The following is a 17,610-nucleotide window of genomic DNA, read 5'->3' as shown; positions in this document are numbered from 1 at the left end:
TTAAATTTAAATTTTTTTAAATTTAATTTATAAATACATTTTGTAAATATTACAAGAAAACCTAAACTAAATGAAAATTAGAAACATTTAAAAAAAAAGAAAACAAAATTAAGAGTTGCAAGTACTTAAATTACCAAAAATAAAATAAAAAATAAAATAAGCTAAATATTACAAGAAAACCTAAACTAAATGAAAATGAGAAACGTTGAAAAAAATAAAATAAAAATAAAACTGAAATTAAAGTTGAAAGTACTTAAATTACAATTAAATAAATTTTAAAATAAATAAATAAAATGAGCTAAATACACTCTGAAAATGCAAAATACAAATGAAATCAACAGTTATTAATATGATCAATAAATGAACAATTATTAATAAGTAATAAACATTTAAAATAAACGTTTTTTTTAATTGCTTATTAATAAATGCTCATCTTTTGATTATTGCTGATGCCTTTGATTTTTATTTTACAGCCTATTTTGGGTTCATTTTAAGCCAGTCATTTAGTAATTTTTAAACAATAGTTGAGTTTTAAAAAAAAATTACCCAGAAGGCTGTACTGAACATGTAACTCAGCTGCTTGGTCAAAACAACACAGTCGCTGAGTTTGTCCATTTTTCACCCAGTGCTGGGTTGTTTTTAACTCAGCATTTTAATGTTACAAGAAAACTTGAACTAAATGTAAATTAGAAACATTAAATAAAAAAAAATAATAAAATAAATAAATAAATAAAACAAGCTAAATATTAAAATGAAAATTAGAGATCTCAAAAAAAAAAAAAAAAAAAAAAAAATGGAATTAGAATTTAAAGTACTTAAATGGTCAAAAAATAAAATAAAATAAGCTAAATAGAAAAAAAAAATGTAAATGACAAAAGTGAATAAAATGACTAAAACTTAAAAATTAAAAGGAAAACTCAAAACATGAAAGTAAAACCTAACATAAAATATAAATATCTACCTTTCTGAAAGAATGTTTTCAATTTGTTTTCTGATTTTGTTTAAAAATTCAGCATATGACAAGGCGAATATAATTAACCCAAGTGAGTCAAGGTTAGCAAGTGTAATATTAATAGAACGTGAAAAATGCATATTTTCTTCACAAGCCTATGCTTTAACTGACAAACACATAAACACACACGAACACACACTGAGTGTGTGTACTGCAGCTTTTAGAAAACAGGCTGATGTCTTACACGGCAGCCATTTACACACATCTTTCTTTATCTGTATTACACAGATCTGTAGAAAAGACAGAATAAAGCAGATGTGGAACTTAAGGAAAAGAGGTGAATGAAGCATTGTGAAAAGAATTGACAAGAAGCTGTGAGTGCTCATACATTCCATTGAGAGCGTGTATGAATAGCCTCGTAGAATTGTTGAGCCATTTCAAAACAGCGCGCCGTCATCTAAACACGACTGCATTATATGCGCATAAAATATGAATGGCAGGAAATGACCTTTTTTGAGAGGGAAAAAGGGAGGAAAAAAACATTCAAATCTGTCAATATGGATTCCGCTAATGTGTGAGTGCCAGGAAGAGGAGGTTACCTAGGCAACAAGTGGGAAAAGGGCATCAGTTAGAATGTCATTAATTAACTGATTTTGCTCCTTTGAAGTGGATGTGTTTAAGGATCACAAAGCGGGATATGCAGACAAAAATACATCAATCCTTTTAGGTATCTTTTCAGAGTGCTTTATGTTTCTTGATGTATTTCCTACCTGAAGAAATATCATCTAAGCCTCTTTATCACACACCAGACAAACTATGCATGTATGCATATCCATCTTTTAGCTCTTTCTGTTAAAGCGTTTGAAGCCATGGGCAAAACAGGTGCGTGAAAAGTAATGCACAGTTCTCAGAGACAATGAAATAACCGTCCTTGATCTTAATATGCATGAATCTTCAGTGCATGCTATTCTGAAGGAAAATGTAATAACTTTCTCTGCTTTTGAAAGCGACGTTTCTGCTAATGCAACCACAACCTGCGTAGGCGGGGGGAAATAATGTAAATTAATAATATCATAGCTTAACGAGTCCGATCCAGCCAAATCCCAATGGATCACATGCCCACTGGATATTTTCACTATGAAATTAAAACATTAGACACACCGTTTTGGATGTCAAACGTGAGAAGTAATGGCATTACTGACATCAAACTTAAAATTTTGAGTCGAGTATAACTATTTCAAGTTATAAGTGTTGCAAAAGTCTGTAAACACAGGTTTTCCAGCACCTATTTCATTTACCAAGACCCTACTGAATGAATCATGTATTGATGAATGAATCATGTTGCTGGAAGAGGAGTTAAACAAGGCTTGTAGAATCAGGATCATAATCGATATGTCTGATCAGAGTGTGGTGCTCTGACGCGTTTTGGAGTCTTGCTGTAGCGTCTGTTTTTTCCCAGAGCTCTGTCTCCACCTGACTATTCAATTCAAAGCATTGCAGCGGCCACGGAGAATCAATCAGCCGTCGCTCTCAGGTAGTCTCAAAACTATAATGCGTGTGTGACCAAGCATCACGGCGCTTTGTTCCAATAGATAAAGTGGGTAAAAGAGATCTTGATTACTCTGCCAAAAAAAAAAAAAAAAAGTGAGGGAAATGGGTGACTGGGTTCGTGTCTGGAGAAAGCTATCCTTTAGCATTCTCATTCGTCTCGGTGGCAGTTGCTTGGCTTGCTAACATTCTTATTTGAGTGAATGTCATGTAACTAATCACTCTGGAGCTGCACGAAATGACATCATGATGATTCTGCTAGGCTGATGGCCCTACTTCAAATCCTTCCCATGACGTTAAATGAAGAAAAAAGGGGGTAAATATAAACACATTTGAAACACAATTTTGGATTATTTTGGAAATTGTTGTATTTTATATTACTATCATAATAGTGTTGTTACCATGATCCATGATTATTATTGTTAGCTAAAACTGAACTATATATATATATATATATATACACACACATACATACACATATATATTTTTTTTTATATATATATATATATATATATATATATATATATATACAAAAACTAAAAACTGAATTTTAAAGTACTATATAAGCAAAAACTAATAAATACAAAACACAACAAAATTACTAAAACTTCAACTGAAATTAAAATAAAATTGCAATATGAAATGAAAAGCTAAATCTAAATATTTATAAAAATTATAAAAGTATATAAAAAGTACTAAATACCATAATACAAAATAATATCTAAAATAATAGGACTGGGTTTTGACACAATTATATTCGGATACACAATCTAGCGGTTCAGCTCGATTTCTGATTTGATTCTATTCAAAAGAGAATCAAATCAAGTTATTAAGGTGTGCTGACCCAAAAATCTTTTAAAAACCTGGGCCAAGTTGAAACCAGTAACCAGGCATCACAGCTGCCAAAGTGGCATGTCTGACTTTGACATGTATATATTGCCATTATTATCTAATCAAAATGAGAATTATTATTGCTGGTCTTCAATGATAATGTCAAGTTACTTTAATGTATTTGCACCCAAAAATGATAAGGATTTATGCTGATATCGTCCAAAACCACACTTTGCCAGGGGTGTTTCCAAACTTTTGGAGGGCAGTGTATATATTATATGGTGCATATATTTAGCAAAATGCTCCTCTCTAGAGTTCATTTTTCTAGCTGTCTAACAAGTTTATGGTCACCGAATATGTTTTTTTTAATTGTAATAGTCTAGATAGCTCTTATATTGACGTCTTTGCCTGTTTAAAACACTGATTAAACGATTACATGAGACAGGATACAAATTTCAGTAAGTTTCTTCTTTCTTTTAACATATCTTCAGATGTTCATTCACGTTTATTTCATGCTGAAACTGGTATTAAACCTGAGAAGACGATCAGTTCATGTGCGCTTCTGTATGATCTGTCATTGAACAGTGCCAAAACGGCATTTATTGTCTGAATACTGTAATAAAATAGACCGAATCTGAAATCTGAGACATAAAGCCTATTGCGAGAAGTGCACTACAATGTTCCATTCGTAACTGATTCTTGGGATTTAAAAATCAATATTGGTTCTTAAAAAATTAGAATAGTTTAAAATGGAGAAATCTATATTCTTTTACCCAGCCCTATAAAATAAAATATCAAATAGTATATCTGTGATACTACTGTAAAAATAAATAAAGAAATAAATAAAAGCCTGGAGGAAAAAATGTGCATTCTTAAAGGCCACATCTGTAAAATAACACTGAGCTGCACCAGGTAAACCAGATAAACCTAGGTAGAGAATGGTTCAGTTATTACAGTAATTTCTCTTTCTATTTCAGTTTCTCCCATTTTGCTCCTTCAGATGAATAATCTGAAGCATTACAGTGGAAAAGAGGTGAGACAATTTGATTATCGCGCTCCAATCAAACACAATTAAGGGAGGTCATCTAGAACACTTACACAGCAATCTAATGGGACCTTTTCACGCACACACACGCGCACATTATCGCAGGTACACATCTCGGCGTATAATGGGTCGGTGTTCGCAACTCGTACGCGTGCGTATCGGACCGTGTGATGGCCGCTGATGAACACATTCCAGGATTAGCCCTTGCTGCAGGCAAAACTTTACATCAATTAATCAACAATTAATACAAAAAATACTTTTCTGCTTAATTAATACACAGCTCCCAATTTAGAGAGCCTAATTAATCAATTTCACACTAGCATACGCGCCAGCGACAAAAAGAACGGAGCGAGAAAAAGAGGAAAAAAAGAGTGTGTATTAAATCATATGAATATTGAGTAAAATAGTTTAGAAAATAATTACATTTTGGCCCAAAAAAACCCATCTCAAATTGCTGCCCTCCTTTCAAAACAGCGTTCCCATTTGGAAAGTGCATATGATGCCTTAAAACAATGTCTAGGTAGACAGCTTGCAAGGTTTTGGATCAGAGCTCATGTTTGTTCTAAGAACAACTTGGTTCTGATCCAATTAAGAGCAGAGAGAGCGAAAGAGCGAGAGGAACATGGCAGATAAAACTAACTCATCTCCTCAGGGACGAAAACATGACACTAGATCCGTGAGGGACTTCGGTTCTATTCACAACGCGTATGTCTTTGCACTTATGATTCCTATAAATGTGTTTGCGCTAGAGTGTGAGCATAATTAGAGTGGATAGTGAGAGAGGAAGATGTGCATTGTCTTCTACTACCCTCTGTTGTTTATGTCTGTGTGAACAGGGTCTGGTCTCTCTCTATCTGACTGACTTACGATTCAATACACAGCCCAAGGAAAGACCGCAAACACACACACTCACTTATATGGGCATAAAAAATTCACAACCTTGAAAACTAGCCAGGGTGCATGTCAGAAAGGAGTGAAAACTTGCATGTGTATATATGGGATCGTCATAGAGGAAACAAAAGGACCAAAACTTCCACATAAAACTCCAAATGCCGAATATGTGAGAGAGATAATGAGAAAGCAAATGATAAGACTCTGTCCAGCGATAACGATCTACTATCTTGTTCTGTTTCTGTTTTCATTCGCATCTCTGTATTTAATTTTGCCCTCATGAATACACGATTTGCCATCAGCAATAATAGTTGTTGGTACAGCAGATAGTTAATATTCCAGGCATGCATGTGTATCTAGAAATACATCTAGGGAGTGGATTCACAATCAGGGGTAGGCATACCCGAGGGGGTACTTAAAGTCAACATGAAATAGCATTTAGTTTTGTAATGTAACATATTTTGGGACAAAACACAATATTTAATGAGAAAAAAAGAGATGGGACTTATACTGGTGAATGAATGCAAAATGAATGTCTGGCTATTGTCAGTACTGTCCTCTCTTGGTGACGTAACACAAGAAGGAAAGTTCAGAAACAGAGCAATGTGTGATTTTTTTTTTCCAAATCAGTGAAATTCTGAAGATTTCACAAATATTAACCCCTAACCCTACACTGTACAAAACAATTTGTTGATTCAATTTAAAATAATTTGTTACCCAGCTGCCTTAAAATTTTAAGTTCCGTCAAATCAAAAAAGTTTAGCCAACTTGAAATGTTACATTTTACTAAGTGACAACTTAGATATTTGAGTTCAATCAACTTAAAATTTTAAGACAGCTGGGTAACAAGCCCAGCTTTTAAGTTTAACAAACCAAATTGTTTGTTTAGCCAACTAATATCTATAAATAATATTTTCACATAGTACAACTTAACATTTCAAATGACTAAACTTATTTGAGTTGACTGAATTGAATTTTTTTTTTTAAGTCTGCAGGGTAACATTTTTTTTTTTTTTTAATTGAGATTCATACATCACCCAAAAGTTGAATAAATACAATTTTCATTGATGTATGGTTTGTTAGGATAGAACAATATTTTGAAAATTTGGAACCTGATGCAAAAAATCAAAATATTGAGAAAATTGCCTTTAAAATGTCCACATTAAGTTTTTACCAATGGAAATTACTAATCTAAAATTAAGTTTCGATATATGTACGGTAGGAAATTTACAAGATATTTCATGGACCATTTTGGCATAAAAGAAAAATCGATAATTTTGACCCATACAATGTATTTTTGGCTATTGCTACAAATATACCCATGCTACTTTAAACTGGTTTTGTGGTCCAGGGTCACAATTGTGAACTGAACACTTTAAGTTGGAAATTTCTTGACAGGTGACTGCCTGAAATGGTGTGGTAGGTTTGTGAGAAAAAAAAAAAAAAAATACTGTAGAGAGCAACCAGGTAAACAACATTTTGATTGAAGACTATGAAATAGATATGTAGATAGATGGATAGATATATGGGTAAACAGTTCAAAAGTTAGATAGATAGATAAGCAGTTCAATATTTATGTAGTTAGGTAGTTAGATGGATAAAGAGTTCTGAATTTTCCAACTTAGAATAACAACATCAGGGCTATGAAATATTAAAATCATCCATATTTAATATATGTTAAACTTAGATCATTTTTTACAAAATAAAAGTTCATAATATGAATTACTCTTAGCATACTGTAAAGTTTAAAAAAAAAAAAGAAGATATTTCACAGAGGTTGATTTGTGCAGTAGATAGTTCATTAATAATCTATTCTTCACAATTTCTGATTGCCCTGAAAACGGTCAGAACCTGTGAAAGACAAACAAGCTCAGGTGTCTCATTAAAGGGAGAGGTAGTTATTTCCACCCACAGTATCGATTTTATTTTTAAGTTTAAAAGCGAATGATTTTAATAATGCATACTTTAATAACTTTAAAGTTATTATTTACACTTAACAGTATCTGGTGTAATACAAGTCAAACCCAAGACATGAAAGATGAGGGAGGATTATACAGTAGGGAAAAGCAGGCAGCAAAAGAGAAGTTCCTATTTCCTAAATAATGGATCAAACCCAAACAGCTCCCTACACACACACACACACACACACACAAACACACAGACTCATAACCTGCTGCCATAAACAGCTATAACACTCCACTGTTAAAGACACTTGCTATATCAAGCTTCGTATGCAGTGAAACATAACATTCACTTCACTGCAATGTTGTTAGAGCCATCCAGCAACTGTAAAACATCCATTTCAATAGCTTTTAACGCAGATTTAGAAGCTGGCTGTAGTGGAGACGGTCTAATGTTGGAGGTGATAATGCTTAGAAGAGGACACAGGGGATCTTTAGACTAGCCTGGGCTTTCTCTAGACTGTCATGTGTCATCTCTGTGTGAGAGAGCTTAAAGTGCGCCTGTCTGAGAGAAGATGCGCCCAGCCCTGTGGAGTGATATTGGCAAAACAGACAGCCGTTCCCAGTTAACTGGCTTGTAGAATGAATATTGATTTCAATACTCAATAGAAGAAAACAGCGAGGAAAGCGAATAAAGTGAGTTTGGGCATCAAAAGTGAACGGTTTAAGAGAATAAATGTACATACTACAGAGGAAATCATAGCAGGCAGAATATTTCATTGAACGCAAATGAAAAGAAGATTAAATAAGTTAGTTTGTTTGCTACACCCGTATACGTGCTACTCAGTGTCTGTGTTTCATTGAATATAGCTTACGTCTTTCCATGCAGAAAAACTTTGGTATCATAAAACAGTTCAATAAACACAAATACTGAGAGTTAATTTGTGTATTTTTGCTCCATTGCCAGAAAAAATTCAATCAAAGTCAAATCGGAAACTCTCAGAGCCTTACACTAATATTTTGTTCCTGAATGAATCAGTGCAGTTGAATAAATGATTTATTGACTCACTTATAAAGACAGTCAGTTGTTTAGTTTTTAAAAGAATCAATGCTCTGAGCGAAACAATTCAGTTTGAGTAATTGATTTACTATACAGTCAGCCATTTCATATCTGAATGAATCAATGTTCTGGAACGAATCGATTGGGTTTGGGTAAATGATTCTTTAGATAGTCAGCTGTTTTGGTCCTGCATGAATTACTTTTTTTGAGCAAATCAATTTGGCTGAGTAAACGATTCAGTGATTGACAATTAAAACAGTCAGTCGCTTTGTGCATGAATGAATCCGCATTTTTCAACTAAACAATTCGGTTGAGTAAATTATTTAATGATTCACTTATAATGACAGTCAGCTGTTTAGTTCCTGAATGAACCAATGCTTTGAGCGAAATGATTCAGTTTGAGTAAGTGATTTATTGTACCGTCAGTCATATCATACCTGAATGAATCAATGCTGGGTAAATGTTGGGTAAATGATTCTCTAGATAGTCAGCTGTTTTGTTCCTGCATGAATTACTGTTTTTGAGCAAATCGATCTGGTTGAGTAAACGATTCAATGACTTGACAATTAAGACAGTCAGTTGCTTTGTGCGTGAACGAATCAGCGTTTTTGAACAATTTAGTACAGAGAATGATTGACTCACTCAGTTGCTCGTCACCACCTAATGACATAACATGCAGAAAGACTGACTTCCTAGTTAATTTGTACTTTTTTTGCTCGATTTAACAGAAAAACATTAAAACAGTCAAAACGGAAACTGAAGTCTCAGAGCAACACACTAAAGTTTTGTTCCTGAATGAATCAGCGCTTGCGAACAAAATGATTCGTTTGAGTAAGTGATTTAATATATAGTCAGCCATTTCATACCTGAATGAATCAATGTTCTGGAATGAATCAACTGGGTTTGGGTAAATGATTCTCTAGACAGTCAGCAATTATGTTCCTGAATGAATTACTGTTTTTGAGCAAATTGATTTGGTTGAGTAATCGAGAGTCAGTTAGTTGCTTTGTGCGTGAATGAATCAGCGTTTCTGAGCAATTTAGTTTAGAGAATGATTGACTCGCTTAGACAGTTGCTCGTCACCACCTACTGCCATAACATACAGAAAGATTGAAATTCTAGTCAATGTGTGTATTTTTGCTCCATTGACAGTAAAAATTTCAAAGTCAAAATGGAAATTGGAGTCTCAGAGCAACACACTAATGATTTAATGATTTTAAAGAGAGTCAGCTGTTTAGTTCCTGAATGAATCAATGCTTTGAGTGAAATTATTTTGTTTGACTAAGTGATTTACTATACAGTCAACCATTTCATGAATCATGAAACTGAATGAATCAATGTTCTGGAACAAATCGATTAGGTTTGGGTAAATGATTCTCTAGATAGTCAGCCATTTCAGTCCTGTATGAATTACTGTCCTTGAGCAAACCGATTTGGTTGAGTGAACAATTCAATGATTTAACAATTAAGACAGTCAGCTGCTTCGTGCATGAATGATTCAGCATTTCTGAACAAATTATTTCAGTCAATCAATGCTTTGATACAGTCAGCCATTTCATACTTGAATGAATCAATGTTCTGGAATGAATCAATTGGGTTTGGGTAAATGATTCTCTAGCCATTTTGTTCCTGAATGAATTACTGTTTTTAAACAGATTTGGTTAAATAAACAATTCAATGATTTAACAATTAAGACGATCAGTTGCTTTGTACATGAATGAATCAGTGTTTCTGAACAAATTAGTTCAGAGAATGATTGAGTCACTCAAACACTCGCTCGCCACTACCTACTTGCACCTATTGACATAACATGAATCAAGAGTCGACAACAACTACTAATAAGGATAAAACACATGCAGAAATCACTATTCACTGTCAGGGTTTCATTGTTTGTGGCTTAGGTTATTATAAAGCTTGTTGGACATTCAACTATTGCAACTGTAGCTCTTGTCTTTGTATGTAAGTGAGTCACACCGTTAAACTAGCTAATTTCAGCCATTCTCCAACCGTTCCCATGCACCATTAAATGACTACATTCTCAAAATATGAAACATATGGGCCTCTTTAATTGGCCAATTTCTCTTGCCAGTGCATTCAGCCTATTCCTGAATCCAAATGAAAACACACACACATACACACACAAGCCAAATCAAGGCAGACAGGCTTGGCGTACTCGTCCGCTGCCTCGGCTCAGATAGCGGTAGATTCCCCTCTGTTCTATTGATTAATTGTGCCATTATATTTGATGTATTGCTTTCTGTGGCCCATTTATTCTCTTTCTTTCTCTCATGTTTTGTTTTTTTGTTTTTTTTTTCCCTCGGATTGCCATTTGAGGGATACGGCACCGGTGTAATAGTCTTCAACATGACCCAGCAGACCTGGCTACAGATGAATAAAACCAGCTTTACATGCTTCCTTCCTGAACAAGCACAGTGGAAAGGGAGCATGGGACCACTTTCTTATCAGAAGTTATTGTTCTACCCATGTCACGAGTAATTTGTCCTACCAAGAGAGACCCCGAATAATTATTCATATTTAATCAGGTAGAGAATGTGACATGGCCTGCTGGATGATAAGTCATTTTCCATGTTCCATTATCAAAATTTTAAGGAAGCGCCTCCCAGCGCCTAACCAGCACTCACTAAATGGAACGGCTAGAGTGGTTTGGCTTATAAAATCATAATGGGCCTGCCTGCTTTGATAAACTGAGAACGTGGCTGGAATACAAGAGAGGGAGGGAGTGAGAGGGAGAAAATGAAAGATGGAGGAAAGAGGACAAGGAAAATACGGAGTCTAAAGGATGGAAGATTTTGAAAAGCAAAGGGTGTGAGAAAGAGATGAGCTGTTTCGAAAATGAGTGTGAGACGGCATTCGTCCTCGGTAAGGTCGGCAAACGAATAACCGATTGAGGACTCTGTGAAAGGACTGAAAGCTTTGTTTGACAAAAGGACGGCACTGGGTGTAAGATTCAAGGTCAAAATTAAATATTACATAAATGTCTATCGATCTGTCTTTTTAAATGTAATATGCATGCATTGTAATATTAAAATGTTTAGAAAATCAACTAAAATGGTTAAGACTACAACGAATGGAATATCAATGCAACAGATTGCTGAAATTATGTTTGTTAAGATATGTCAAGGAGTCCTCCAGTGTGGAACAGGCCAAAATCTGTAGTAGTTTCTACAAAACCCTGGGACACCAAAATGTACTGCTTTCGTGGCAGATGGAGACGATGGAAAACGAGAGTAAAGCAACAAACACGCGATGAACGTCCAAGAGCGATGAGCGAAAAAGAACGGCTGTGAGACAGCACAGAGAGAGAGACAGACTCTGTCTTTGGTTCTTAATGAAGTTCCTGATGTTGAAGGACTCACCCTGCTCAAGTGGTTGAGGCTTGAGGCCAGTGGCCTTCATCTTGAGCGCTTCCTTAGCAGACATGTCACAGCAGGAGCCTTTATTAGTGTCCTGATCGCTGTCCGCTTGGTCGCTGTCCCCGTGCCCGCTGTCTCTGAGACTGGCTCGCTCTGGATCTTTGAACGTGGAGCTGCTACGAGTCAGAAAAACAAGGCGAAAAGGATCAAACGGATTTCCCCGGGCATGGACGCATGGGTTTTTAGTTCTTATCTTAAGAACATTTGTGTACACAGGAGTTAAAGACAAATAAAGCTGAGAAAACTGTTAAATAGGCCTTACCTTTGAACAAACTGCTGCCTGTTACCCATGTAATTGGGCTCAGCAGGAAAATTGTCTGTCTGTGAAGGAAAAAGGAAAAGAGTTTACGTCTCGCACAACACTGAAATGTGTCCTGGTGTGCAACAGAATCTCCTGGTGAAAGAGATTGATTAATTATTCATAAAAAGGGGGTGGGAGAGCGGGAGAAATGGAGGGGGGCTTTAATCCGTAGATTTGTGCATTTTAATTAGTCAAGGAAACATGCTAATTAAACATCCAAAACACTCAATTGCACATTTGTGAACTTAATGACCTGTTAGATACAAATAAGAGTGGAGGAGCAAGGCAGAAAATGGAATGAAGAGGAGGGAACATGTTGGTATAAGAAAATGAGAGGATGAGTTGTTAAAAGCTTTGCACGCTCACCCACACAGCCACAACCTTCTTTATCCATCAGGGAACATCCCATTCACAACTGTTGGTTCGTAATAGAAGCTAATTGTATTTACTTTCGACTGACACTAACTGTAAAACAAATAAGCAGGATTACAGCGCTGCAATCTGATCTTCATATTCACTATTTGCTGCCTGCACTACAGTCTAGTCTTAATGCTCATTAATGTCTCGCTGAGAGTTTATTTGATTGCGTTACATTTTATTTTATATCTCCTATTGCAGATTTATGTCATTTATATTGCATATAGAGAGATAAGAGAGAGAGCAAAGTACAGTATACACATTTTCCTCTATGTCACCATTGTGTTTTTGATTTTCTGTGTATTTTGTCGATATTGTAAAGAAAAAATCACGTCAATAAAAAACTTTTTTCTTGGTGAGAATAAAATAGTTTTCTGCCAAAAACATTTTTTAAAGAATTTATTAGGTTTTTCCCACATTGTGACATTATATGACAATTAAGCACATTCTTTCAATATAGTCTCAAAAATATATATTTTTTTAAAAGCAGGAAATAAGCAGGATTACAGTGATGCAATCTGACCTTCATATTCACTAATTACTACCTGCATTACAGTCTAGTCTTCATGCTCATTAATGTCTCGCTGAGAGTTTTTTTGATTGCGTTATATTTTATTTTATACCTCATATTGCAGATTTATGTCATTTATATTGCATATAGAGAGATAAGAGAGAGAGAGAGCATTAGCAAGGTACATTATCAATATATTCCTCTTTTTTATGTCACCGTTATGTTTTGATTTTCTGTGTATTGCAATTTTGTCAATATTGTATGGAAAAAATGTCAATTAATAACTTTTTCTTTTTTTTTCTTGGTGAAAATCCAGTATCTTTATGGGGGATTCTCACAAATACATATATTCAAACACTCAAAACTAGTGAAATTTAAGTGGAGAAAAAAAAAAAAAAATTATAAGGTTTTTGTTATATTGTGGCCTCATTACATGACAAGCACATTTTCTCAATATACTCTCAAAAACATTATTTTTTTTTTTAAATAAATAAGCAGGATTACAGCGCTGCAATCTGATCTTCATATTCACTATTTACTGCCTGCACCACAGTCTAGTCTTCATGTTTATTAATATCTTGCTGGAAGTTTATTTTTCTGCATTATATTTATTTTATACCTCCTATTGTAGATTTATGTTATTGCTATTGCATATATAGAGATAAGAGAAAGCGAAACGTGCATATGTTTTCTTCTATTTTATGTCTGTTATATTTTTGACCTTCTGTATGTTTTGACATTTCGCCAATATTGAAAGGAAAAAAAATCATGTCAATAAATAACGTATTTTCTTTTTTCTATTTAGTCTTGGTGAGAATGCAGTATCTTTATGGGGGGGATTCTCACAAATATATTCAAATACTCTTTTTATTTTTTTTAAGAACTTATAAGGTTTTTCCCACATTGTAACATTATTATATGACAATTAAGCACATAAGCACAAATACTATTCTTTCCCCATTTGTAATTCTTACACTTCTCATAATATATTACTGTAAAAAAATCATTTTAAAATGTTCAATAATTATTTTTATATATGCCATTTTACATATACAATTCTGTGTAATTATTCTATTACAGTAAAAAACATTTAAATATTTATTATTTCTATTTAAATCAGTAATCAAGTAAAATGTTGAATTATTTTTTACAACTTAAAATAACTGTTTTCTATTTGAATATTAAATGAAATCATATAAATTAATACTTTTATTTAGCAAGGATGCCTTAAATTGATCAAAAGTGATGATTAAGACATTTATAATGTTACAAAAGATTTCTATTTCAGATAAGTTCTGTTCTTCTGAACTTTCTATTCAACAAAGAAACCTGAAAAAAAAAATTCTCAGATATTTTCAACATAATAACAAAAAATGTTTTTTCAGCAGCAAATATTAGAATGATTTCTGAAGGATCATGTGACTGGAGTAACAATGCTTTAAAATCACAGAAATAAATGACATTTTAAAATATATTTAAAAATAGAAAACAGTCATTTTAAATAGTGAAAACACCTCAAAATTGTACTGTTTTTGCTGTACTTTGGATCAAATAAATGTAGGCTTGGTGAGCAGAATAGACTTTTTTAAAAAAATAAATAAATATAAATCTTACTGTTCAAAACGTTTGACTGGTAGGGTATACATGTGCATGTGTGCTTTTTTGTTTTATTACAGTACAAAACATTTAAATATTTGTTACTTCTATTTAAATCAAATTATATTGGAATTCAGTTTTAAATAATTATACTGTTGTCTTAAAATTTTTGCCTACTTTTACACGGTAGGCATATTTACTTCAGCTCAGAGGCCTTTGCAAATCTGTCATCATTATATGAAAAAAATAAATAAATAAAAAAAACGTTTCAGCGTCTACCAATCAGTTCCGCTAAACTAAGACAGAGCTGAGTAATAAGAAATGCTTTATTGAGTAAACTTCACCGGTTTGTCATTCTTTTTTATACCCAACCCCGTCTCTCTCTCTCTCTCTCTCTCTCTCTCTCAGTCCTTCTCTCTCTTCAATGTTCGACGACGACCAAAAACGACAGCCCCTTTCATTTACTCAACTCAACGTTACATCAATGTTGCCACAATGTGTTTGCGCACCATCTCAGAGTCAATACGGAGTGGAACGGAAGAGAATCCGGACTCAGCTGTGGTCCAGACAATATTGACACGGCTAAACATGAGACTGAGGGAGACTAATGCACTGCTTCATTTCTCCTCCTCTCTCTCTCTACACCATCATAAAACCTCTCAGACATCTTGATGGTACAGTAATGCAGTGCAGAAACCTTCTTTATTACCAACATACGCTTTAATGCCTGACATTACCACATGTACTCGGTATATAAAAGTGTTATCGCACCTGTTGTTTCAAAGACATTTGAAACATGCGACCAGGAAAACAGATCTGGGTCTCTTAGATAAAAAAGCGAAGCGGTATATAATCAAAGTACGAGCAGTGTTTATCTTTTCAATTTTCTTTTGCGCTTCTGAAACCTTACACCATAAAACAATATCTGGAGATATCTAGATAGAATTTTTTTTTCAACGCACCGTTGGACTTCAAAAGAAGATATTTGAATGGTACGCGACGGCTGACGAGACGGTAAAGGCGCAGCAGGAGGATTGTGGGATTGTGTGAAAGGTCACGTAGGCCTCCCCTTACCCTCGTGACCTTTATGAAGCTTTGTTGAGACTCTCTATCGCGCTACGGAGCGCGTCTTTCAACCCCAGCCGCAGATAAAAAGCGCAGATTCAGATGCCGAATCAAAGGCTAAATCAGCGATTGTAAAGCTTTACAGCTAAAGCTGTAATTGCTAAGAGTCTTTTGAAAATTCAAGGCGAACTCTGGTTCGCTTTGACTTCTGTAACTTCGGTAACTGTAGCACGTTTTCTTTAGCACAAGGGTCAGGGGACAAGTGAACTTTCTGCTCAGCATTGATGTATGCGTGATTTCAAGGTAAAAAAAAAAAAAAAAGAGCAAATTTAGTGATAGGCAGTACATTCAACTTTACCTCGACATCCAATTTCCCAGAATGCAAAATCAGGCAGTTAAAAAGGCACCGTCTATTAATAACATAATCGCAGAGGTGCCAGAAAGCAGGAAGACGGTTCATTTTGATAGTAGCGCTTGCGTGCCCTTGGCAGCGACAGGAATCGCAGGAATACAACCTCCACACGTCTACATTTTAAAAGGTTGATAAGAGCACTTTCTGGGGAAGTGTTTTACAACATCCTGCCTGTATGCAAACTGCCCCTGGAGAGAAGGTCTGAGCGAGAGAGTGAGGAAGATACTGCCGGTCTAAATCGAGATTCATGAGGCTTTTCTGAGATTACGCAAGCTGTGTCCGCTGGCCGTGGCGGCACTGGGTCATGCGCGACTCATGCTTATTTATCTTTTCTTTGCATGCAGAAACTTTGTCGGACGCATCCAACAATCAGGAAAAAAACACAACACAATCTCGCAGGCTGGCAGCCAAAGTCGCCTGTTCGTTCCAACGGCATTGCTATAAATAAATGCTTTGTATCAACAACTAAAAGCTAATAAAAAGTACATTACAGCAATACGAATCACGCATTATCTTGCCAATTAGCAAACAGTCATTTTTTACAACTCTGGGTCCTGGCTTTAATGAGACGCGACGTCAGGTAGCCATCGGGTGACTTTTATAAATAATGCTGCACTGCGTTTCTGCTGTTTTCATATCCAGTCCAGCTGTTACATGCTACAGGCTAGCAGACAGCTAATGACCTACATTGCTTATTGGTGTTACTAAACTTATGCCTGTTTTAATTGAGTGTTTAACTCCTAATTGAGGGCGCTGGACCATCATCTGTGGTACTGCATCAATCGAGTATTAACAACACACTTAGCTTCCATCTGCATGTTTTCATCTGGTGCCATTAGCAAAAAATGCTAAGCACTTTAGACTTTCCAGGACTGATTTCTGGATTTTTCTTTGTTCTGTAATTCAGCTGTTTTCTAACTTCATGTCATGGTGCCAGATACCTCTTTATTAACAGAGACAAAGGCTAACTATTTGATAATAGTAAAAAAAAAAAAAAAAAAAAAAAAAAAAACTCCAGTTTTCATTTTATTCTAGTCCTGTCACTATAGAATATGACATTTTATATAAATAAATAAATAAATACTACTACTACTACTACTAATAATAAAATAATAAAGATTAATAATACCTACAAAACACACCCCAAACTAAAATATATAAAATGTAAATGTAAAACAGTATTAAACTTTTAAAAATAACATAACAATTTAAAATGACATATATGTATATATATATATATATATATATATATATATATATATAAGAAAATGTATATATAATTAAATATTATTTTATTTTATATAATACATTTTATCTTTGTAATATATTATAAAAATAATTATAAATGTTTTACTTTAGATGATAAAAGTAATATTAAAAACTACAAATTAAAAAAAAATTAAGACTAAGAAAAATATAAAAGTTATATATATATATATATATATATATATATATTAGAAATGTTATATATAATTAAACAATATAATATAAAAATAATTACTTTGTATGACTAATACATTTATTTTTACACATTTATAAATATATTACTTTAGATAATTTATAAATACTAATAAACTTTATATTTATAATAATAATAACACCCCTAACACACACTTGAAATTAAAAAATAATAACATAGAATAAAA

The 17,610-nt window shown here is 34.0% G+C and overlaps 1 protein-coding gene across 1 annotated transcript in view; it reads right to left on the bottom strand.

Annotated features, from left to right (window-relative positions):
• pcdh17 (protocadherin 17) overlaps positions 1-17,610 on the bottom strand; it is a 93,145-nt gene that overhangs the window by 39,922 nt on the left and 35,613 nt on the right. Inside the window, 2 exon segments of the mRNA XM_051122919.1 lie at positions 11,606-11,778; positions 11,925-11,983. Of these exon segments, the coding sequence (XP_050978876.1) occupies positions 11,606-11,778; positions 11,925-11,983 (232 nt within the window).

The sequence above is a fragment of the Labeo rohita genome, chromosome 11, assembly GCF_022985175.1.
Source record: "Labeo rohita strain BAU-BD-2019 chromosome 11, IGBB_LRoh.1.0, whole genome shotgun sequence".
In the NCBI taxonomy this organism is placed as follows: domain Eukaryota; kingdom Metazoa; phylum Chordata; class Actinopteri; order Cypriniformes; family Cyprinidae; genus Labeo; species Labeo rohita.
Note: the sequence above shows the minus strand (reverse complement) of the source record. Positions and strands in the feature narration are given on the sequence as shown.